This window comes from Acyrthosiphon pisum, chromosome A1, assembly GCF_005508785.2.
Source record: "Acyrthosiphon pisum isolate AL4f chromosome A1, pea_aphid_22Mar2018_4r6ur, whole genome shotgun sequence".
Taxonomy (NCBI): domain Eukaryota; kingdom Metazoa; phylum Arthropoda; class Insecta; order Hemiptera; family Aphididae; genus Acyrthosiphon; species Acyrthosiphon pisum.
Genome location: NC_042494.1, coordinates 72,745,217 through 72,755,073, shown reverse-complemented (window position 1 = coordinate 72,755,073; position 9,857 = coordinate 72,745,217). Strand labels below are relative to the sequence as shown.

At 27.7% G+C, this 9,857-nt stretch overlaps 1 protein-coding gene across 1 annotated transcript in view; it reads left to right on the top strand.

Annotated features, from left to right (window-relative positions):
- The first annotated feature begins 3,783 nt into the window (after positions 1 to 3,783).
- Positions 3,784 to 9,857, top strand: part of LOC107884902 (neurobeachin-like) — a 15,185-nt gene continuing 9,111 nt past the window's right edge. The window contains exon 1 of the mRNA XM_016807989.2: positions 3,784 to 4,194. Coding sequence (XP_016663478.1) covers positions 4,033 to 4,194 — 162 coding nt within the window. The 5' untranslated portion in view covers positions 3,784 to 4,032. The remainder of the gene's footprint in view (positions 4,195 to 9,857) is intronic.

Sequence of the window (9,857 nt, the reverse complement as noted above, 5' to 3'; positions counted from 1 at the left end):
GGTACCGCTCTCCTGTTCATTAGATGTCAAATGGGTCATTACAATGGATGTGTTAAATGTTAATTCAATGATATAAAAATCATTGTACACCAAAACCGAAACTGAACGACGACGGTCTGCCTATATTACTATAAGTATATTTTATAATATTTCTATTTAAGTCATTTATACTAACAGCATGTTAAATTTACTTTGTCAAAAACATTTAATTTGTTGTACTTTAAAAGTTTTATGTACCTACCCACGAATAATATTTTTAAATTACAAAAAAATAACTAAAAACGTTATGTTTCGTTTAGGTACATATCTAATTTTATTCTAATTTGAACTTAAAATGTCTATAAAAATGACTGTGTGAATATATTTTTAGAGATTTGGATTACAATATCAACTATTTATGAAAATCTATGTTTTAATTTTTCAATCATTAACTAAAAAATTTATAATTTTATACATTTTTATTTTTTAACTACAATATAATTTGCAATTTTTCGTAATTTTCTTTTCATCACTTATATTTGAAAATGTTTTATTCATTTTTAACTGAAAAGTATATTGCAAATTTTCGACACTGATGTATTTCGCCAAAATTCTAACTTCAGACAGTGGTAAAAAATTATTAATCAAGAAGTCCTCGAGGACTTTTTTTTTATTTTACTATTAACAACTTTTTGAACTGTCCCTATTACATTTTTAAGTTTATTGCTCTACCAAACATTTTTTACTGACAGCAATTAAAAAACAATTGCTTGCTTAGGTATACAGCTATCAATAGTTCAAAAAGAATCAAAATATTTTGCCAATATTCGGTAATACAATTTCACGTACCTATGTATACTGTTATTATTTCATTATAAATCAATTTTGATGAAAATTGGCTTTGTGTAAAAATTCGCATTTTAGATTCTGAATGGCGCTTTTGAAAACTATTGGAAATTTCAAATTTTGACCTCCCGAATGCATCAACTAGATTCACTTTCCCATCAAACAAGGTACTGTTGAAGAAAATCGAAGCAGTTTTACTGCCCTAAACCGCGACGACAGACACAAAAATAAAAAAAATAAAAAAACACACATCATTGTAAAATCAATACATTCATCGTTCCACTCAGAATCTAAAATCATAACAATAAAAATAGTCAAAAACATTGTTTTTACTTTTTTTAAATCGTGTTGTTTTGTATTTTTGTAATGATTTCATAAATTATGTAAACAATTTCGAAAAAAGTATACAGTTTTTTAGAAAATTAGTTTGCTGTTAATATGATCCCGATTTACCCGGTATAAATGTATAATACACTTGCCGTAATATATAATTAATATTTCCTGTCCGTACATTATTGAAGGTACTTATACCTAAAAATGTACCTATTCATCTTTTTCATCGCAGCAGGTACACGTGGGTATTAAAATTGGTAAAACTAAAACGTACGTGTACAGGATACTATTATTATTGTGCGTTTATTAAATTAATTAATATTACTGAATTTGACGTTATATTATTATTATTATTATTATTATATTATACAAACGTCGAACGCAATCGACGGTTCCCGCGCGTGCACGATAGTTAGCCGTAAAGAAAATATTAAATAATAATACCTAATACTAATTTATAATAATTATAATATCGACTCCGTAGGCACGTTTATACGATTTCACCGAACTTCATTTTACAGCACGTTTTCAGAGTGTACCTACATGTGTGTGCGTAAGTACGAACCTCGTGTTATTTACATACCTAGGTCACGTGAAGTGAATAACCCTGTGCAGTGGCTGTGCACCTTACCTGTATGATATTTACGATTTTCTCGTGGATTGTCACCCAACGTATGTATTATTATTATTTATTTATTTATTATAAATCATCCGAAAACTATGAAACCGGAAATAATATATTATAATCCCGTGAACGCGTCGAAATGTATCATGTCCATGCGTGTAGATACTACCAGAGTCGGACCGATCAATAGCGGCGCTCCTGGCAAAATAAAAATTTCAATAATCAATAGTAAATTTGAGGTTTAACTAGGTACATACATTTAAGTAAACACAGCATTAATCAACTCGTATCTAATAAAAAATATTAATATATTGAAATATTTTTTTTTCAAATTTAAATTTAATGATATCAATTTTTGCGCCCCCATTCCTACTCGATATTTTGCGCCCCTGGCAAGCACCCTGTCAGGCTCTCGGGCCCTGGGTACTACTAAGTATGTACATTAAATACTATTTTGTTTATCGTACGAATTTACCCAATATTATGCGATGGCTTAAATCGATGTGATGTTCGAATATCTGCAACATTATAATATATCATACTATACGCTGCATATGGTTTCTGGGCGTTGCTGTTGCTGTAAGGATAAAATATATAAAACCGTTTTTTCTTATTTTCTAAATAGGCGTTGTTTATTAAAACGGTTGTTAAAAATTAAACAGCTGAACTTTATGTGGATGTGGGGGTCTCTGATTATTATACAAAAACGATGTAACACATTTGCAGGGCGTTGTTTTTTATAATAATACAACATATATTTACCCAAAAATGGAAACAATTTTTAAAAAAAAACAGTGTTATTTTTTGCACCCATAATATTCTTCTTAATGTTCAAGCTGTTTTTATTGTAAAAACAAAAAAATAAAATAAAATTATACCCTATTTCTCCGAAGAAGAATATTGAGTGTAGTTTTCAATTTTTCATGCAGCCATAATATTTTTGATATTTTTGTGATCTCGAAAATTTTAGTAAAGTAAACACGCAAATGCACATTATCTTTATAAAATCGTCATCAATGTCATCCCTATTTGAGAATTTTCAAAAACCATTAGAATTTTAATTTTCCAAATTGTTGTTTTCTTTCCTCGTTGATTTCTGTGATTATATTATGATAGTCAACATTTTAAAAACTATATGTTATAATCATTACTCATTAGTACTGCAGTATTGATGTGTGAATAACAATAAAATATTATTTAATAATATGTATTCAGGGACGAGGGACATCTATTCACTAAATGTGATAAAGAATATACCTACATTTATTTTATAAAGAAATAATAATAATCCTTTAAGGGCATTACATCCGCGGTGATTTTCTGTCTTTGTCTAATACATACGTGACATATGATTTGAGACGTGTTATATGCTAAATAAAATGTGTAACTACTAACTAGGTACAAAACAAAAAGTATATTTTTATATTAAAAATATTTTTATTGAAACCATTGTTTTCATATATAAATTAAATTAAAATTTAATTTAAATTTAATTTTTAATCGTTGAAAGATTGCAAACCTAGTAAATAACATTTTAGGAAGTACGATAAATTTAATTCTTTGAATCGTAAAATATTTGATGCATAAACGTTCCCATCTATTTATGATCGTTTTTTCTCAACACCTTTTTGGACTATTAGGTATATTTGTTTTTTTGTTAAAATATGCACAAATAGGAAACCATGCACTAACGTCGGAATATGCAAACATATGCAGTATAAAATGTTGATATTTAATCAATGAAGTAATGATTTATGGACACTCATTGACTGCATGTATATGGTGTTGAAAATAGCAACATACATTTCATGCTAAATTCGGTCTAAAGGTATATAACCTTTACCATTCATTTTTGTAATATTATATTAAAATTTAAATTAAAAAATAAAATTCTATATGGATTTGGCAACCGGGCAACACTGTTGACTTGTTATCATGTCAGTTCGTTGTTATCACGAGTATTTGCTGCCCAATCGACTGCCGACTTGTCAATATACTTATCTTCGGTGTAAACAATATTCAATTGATATATATTAGGAATATTATACAATTTTTTTTTAATGTTCAATAATATTATAATTCATAATACCGATGAATTGAGGAAATCGTTTTGAATTACATTATTATTATGTGAATTTACGGACGGAAGTCGGAAATTGATTAACTCCGATCGTATTAGTGTGTAGTGTCCGTTGTAGATGTGGTAGGTAGGCTGTCGGTATATACCAGGCTCACAAACTGCTTTACCGATGGAGGATCCGATAGATCCGACCGCATTTGGCGACATCAAGAGACCCGATCAAGTTGTGACTATGGCTGCCACTGATAATTTGAAGTTTGGTGTGCTTATCGGGCTCGTCGAGGTGGGCCAGGTCACTAACAAGGAGGTGGTGAACACCGTACTTCACCTGGTAAGCCAATTAGTCTCCTATTGTTTTATGGTACTAATGATAATTATTTGTCTTGTCTTGTCTCTATTTATTTGAATAAACATACATGTTGTTGTATTATACACTTTTATGGATTTTTTTCTCACTCCCAAGTCTTAAGTATTCATTAATTTTACTATTAAAGAAGGGTTTTTATAAGCTCACATCATTGATTGATTGATTGTAGCTATAAAATATTATAATGAATTCTAATTTTTCCATCAAATTATTGGTGATGACAATGATCCCTAGAATTCAGTGAAATCATATTAAATTAACATTTTTCATGTACCGAATTTTTCATGTAAATTAATTTTAGATATCTTGAAGTATCTACCTACCTATAGATATATATTATATTCTACCTATGAGATATTCAATGCTTATGTATGATACTCTGCAATGTATAGTTGAATTGTTTTTTAAACATTTACCTATTTATTATAATATAGGTATATTTATTTTGTGAGTCATATTTAATTTATTGTCAAAATTAACAAACTTTGGGGTCCTCAAATATTTTCTTCCTACCATATTCATTTTGTAATAGTTTTGACTTAAAGTAATTATTTTATTATCATATTGTATTTTTGTTTGTACCTACCTATTATGTAAATTGCAAATCTATTTTCAGTATTTTAGATTTTATGTTGTAACTTATACTGTTAAATATTACATTGATGTAATTTTTGACTGAAATATCTCTATTTCTGTTCTTTCGGTGAAGCACACATAAACATAGGTTTGAGTGTATAATTTATATTTAAATTTGTTTGGTAAACATTATGATATTTTACTAGTATATTATGAAATTATATCATAATTTTGTGTTGATATATAATAAGGTATAAATGTCTATTATTTTATTAAACTGTAAAACTTAATTCATTAGTTAGGTAGGTATTAAATTTACTATGTCTAAATATAAATCTATTTTGGTTTTTTGAAAAAAAAATTTTTTATTTAGACCATACAAAAAAAAAAAATATATAATAAGATCTCTTACAAAAAACAACTGAGAAATAAATTATCAAAACAATTAACATGATTTACATTAATCAGACAATGTCAAGATTACTTTGTTTAACTTGATCAGGCTTTGTTAGACTTAGTTAAATGAAAGAATAATGATATCAAAACAAATATAAAATTATTAAGAGTTCATCATCTTTATTTTTATATTAAAAGATATGTTTTTAGGCTGTATACAAGTTTTTTTTCTAACCCATTTTGTCGTAAACATGATTTGTTTTTTATCATATGAAACAGTATAGGTAACCTATATTTTATGCTTTTAGAGTCTAAGATTTAGACATCTTTAACATTAGTATTATGTCATAGTTTTTATAATCTGGAAAGTAAAACGTTGAATTAAAGTATTTTTTATTTTTGTATTAAGGAAATATATAATCCGTGGATCAAAAGATTGAATTTAAAAAAAGAAGTCACCATTTTGACACTATTTCTAAACACATCCATTTGTATAAAATAAAATATTGCTGAGAATATTGTGTAACAAATTTAACTATTTACTTAGGTATATCTCTTAGTTAGTAATTACTTTCCTGGACTTTTCTAGGACTTTCTAGGAAACTGTGGAATAATGGTATTTAATGGTAAACAATTCTTATTTTTGTAGAGTTATTATCAGCCGTTATTAGGTACTTACCTAAATACTTTTAAAGTTTAGTTGTGTATAAATACATAGGTATTAAAGGTTCAGTCAAACAGAGAGCAAGGTGCCACGGTGTATGGTTATGCAGACCGCGCCGGGCAGCAGTCCGGTTGTATTATTTTACAGAGCCCGCGCGGGCAGACTGCTTTCTATTTGACTGAGCCTTTAATGTTTTTTATTTTATGTACCGAAAGGTCTTAAAATATTTTAAATCTTGTGAGTATGTAAAATAGGTAGGTAGTTCATAATTATTGAAACTGCAAGGTATTAATGCATAGTATTTGTACTATAATTGCTACCTACTGAAATTGATTAAAAATTCACTTTAATAGCCAAACATAATTATTTTCATTAATTTACATTTTGCTATATCATACTTGTAACTTGATGTAATTTATCATTGTTATGATTACACTATTACAGTTATTGGTTATTGATACTCATAGACAGATGTTAATATTTTAGTGTTATATCTATACTATTATAGTTAAATGTAGTATTGTAGTTATATTATAATTGTATTGTTTCAGTATAATCTTAGTTCTATTTACGTACCTACTTTGTACGATAGATGGCGTTAAGTTGTTCAAATATTCAACGTAATAATAATATTATAATTTTTTTAAATAATCATAATAATCGAAATAAAACATGTTATCAATGATATTTTGCCGAATACCTTGTAATATTTTAGACTGTAGGCGTATACTCGAGTTTTAAACCTAACTAAAATTAATTTTTTTGAATTTAAATATGAAATTATTTATAACTAGTCTTAGTAAAAATTGTAATCAGAACTATAAAAGATCTTAATATTGGTACCTCTTTTAGGATGTAATTATAAGAATAATAGACAAAGTATACTTGACAATTAAATTCAATTCATATTATAATTTTCTGACGGATGATTGATGTTAAAAATAAGTATATGAGTTGTTTGTTATTTGTTTATTTAAAATATGTTATTGACAACGTCGTATAATTATAGAAGGTTAGTCCTAGATTTCTTCTTCTTTTACCTAAGACCATGTACCTAATATTCCATATGGCAAAATATTAGCTTCAACCAATTGGTGGCTATACGTTATACCTATTATAACCTTCGTGTTATACCTACACATTTTATTGATTGTGAATGAAAATCAATCGACTCTAAAATGAAATACCGATTGTTGGTTATGTTCCTTTAAATAAATTAGGTAACTTGACTTGTTTTTGTCATCGTGCATTAAATGCTATTAAATTTATTTTTGTAATAATACAAAATACGTATATACATAGTAAATCCATTTAGGTATCAATGGAATATTTAAAAATACTCTTAATAAAATATTTAAATTAAAACTAGATACATAGTATTAATTTATTTAGGAAGATAAACTCACCTTCATCTTTTGTTGGATCTTTTGTCGATATCATTACTCAATACTAATTTATATTTAAAAAAGGAACTCTGTCTATAATTGTTCGACTATTACTCTTAATTTTACAATGATGTGTGTTTTCTATTTTTATTATTTATTTTTTTGTGTCTGTGTACACGATAAGTATATAATACTTCGATTTTCAATTTCAGTAGCTTTCCGGCGGGAAAAAGGATCTAGTGGGTGCATTAGGCATGTCAAAATGTAAAATTCCCAGTAGTTTTTAAACCGCCGTATTCCCATAAGTGTTAAAAAGCGCCGAGAAAAACAAAAATAAAATAGGTAAGTAGTCGAAATAATGCTTCGATTTTTAACTTCAGTCTCTTGTTTGTTGGGAAAGTGAATCTAGTTAGTGTATTGGAGAGGTCAAAATTTAAAATTCCCAGTAGTTTTCAAAAGTGCCATATTCCCTGAAATTTTTAAAAACGCCTAGAAAAACAATGAAGAATTAAGGAAAAACGGGTATTTTTACGCAAAATAGGTTTTTGATAAAATCGATTTTGGTTTGTGGTGTAACTATAAAAAAAATGAGCAGCATAAACTAACATGCAATTTCAATAAATGTTTTTTTAGAATTTTTATACACCACAACATTTTCACAATATTTTGACTTGTATTGAACTGTTAACTTGTAACCTACTGTGCAGCAGAGCGATTTTCACTTACCCGCTTTTTTTTCTTGGGACCATTCTTACTTATATTTATTAGTTAGGTATTAATTAACATTTTTTTTTTTTTTAATGATTTCAGTCTAAATAATTAATTAAAATTTTTTAAATAGCAAAAGGATATTGTCTGTGACTTTGTGACGTATTTACGACAAAATTATGTTTCATAAAATTTATATTTTCCATATTTAAACAAAAGTAGTAAGTCATTTTACCCAAATATTCTACATAATTATTATTTAAATTTAAATTTTAGATAAGATAAGTTTGGTACTTTGTTTGAACAAATGCACTCTATAATAAATTACACGCTATTTATTGGCATAAGAAATATAAAAAATAAATATTTGAATTTTTACTGTTAAGGGGCCTCTGGCTATTACTGACAAAATGGCCATGCAACATTGAGAGTCGCCGTAATGACCCAACTCTGAGTTAGCGCACTTAAATTGAAGCTAATTGCATACTAATTTTCGGCAAAAAAAAGTTACTTATATATGAATATTTTATTGATAAACGGTGGCGGAGGAGTGGACTTTTCACTCAATCCTCCTTATTTTACACCTTCAGTCGAAATGAATACTTGTTCCTTTAACTACATTATAGCTGTATACCCATAAATGACTAGGTATTAAAAATCTAAAATATTTGGAGTACATACTGTACCTACAGTATAATGTATTGTATAGTATTTAACCATTTTTTGACAAATGTTGTCAATATTTGAAGTTAAATTCATATATAATAAAATGGTACTTTAAACATTAAACATTTTCTATTTTTAAGTTTGTAAAATATGTAACTCTAAGTTAAAAATCTGGATAATGTAATTTAACAATTTTTGTTAGATTTTCTTGAAGGAATTTAAAATTATCCAAAATACATTCTTAACAATTGCTTTAAATTAGTCTAAATATTTTGTAAATGTTGTATATAAATAATACCTAAGTGTATTTGTAAGTAAATAATATAATCTATGGTAAATGAAAATAGTAAAATATTTCAAGTTTATACAATTAAAATGTTTATTCTCTCTAGCAGGAATGAAATATGCTGATGTACTCTTTAGGTGGAGCACTGATTCACTGTTTTTTTTTAACCTGTATTCATCTCTGATATCATTCAAACTAGAATCAAACCTAGTTGGTAATATTGCTGACAGGGGCAGACTGGGAGTATATCTGCCCGGGTGGAGATGACATAGGTGTAAATATGGAGGTGGGCTTCGGGGAGTTTACCTCCCATCCAAGAAACACGCGAGGTCCCCAAACTTTTGAGCTGAAAATCGTCGTTTTTCGTCAATTTGAATGTAGTTTTAACTACTTTTAAGTAAACATCTGCTTGGTGTTTTCTAAGCACTTCCATTGGCGTAAATTGGCTTTAATTTCTGGTGGCGCAGAGAAATATTCTAATATCTCAACCCCCTTACCCCTCCCACCACTACTAAACTATTTTTAGTGATAGTAGGATATTTCTCCCCAATACATTATTCAAGGTGGACATATTATATTTGAATATAATTTTTTTTTTTCTGTTTAATGTCTTATTTTCTCTTAAGAGGACGCCACACCCACATGCGTTGTCTCCGTCAACAAAGGTACAACATGTCAATTTTACGTTAACAATAATCCATTTTACTCTGTTATTTTTAAAATTAGTGTGAATTGACTCATAATACAATTTAAAGGTAAGACTATTATTATCTAGGGCATCTGGGAGGGTTTTATTGATATTATTATCTTTAAGTAAAACCTAAGATTTTAGATTCTGAACGAAGTGATGAATGTATTGATTTTACAATGATGTGTGTTTTTTTTTTTTTTTTTTTTTGTGTCTGACGACAACTTTTGGAGCAGTAAAAATGCTTCGATTTTCAAA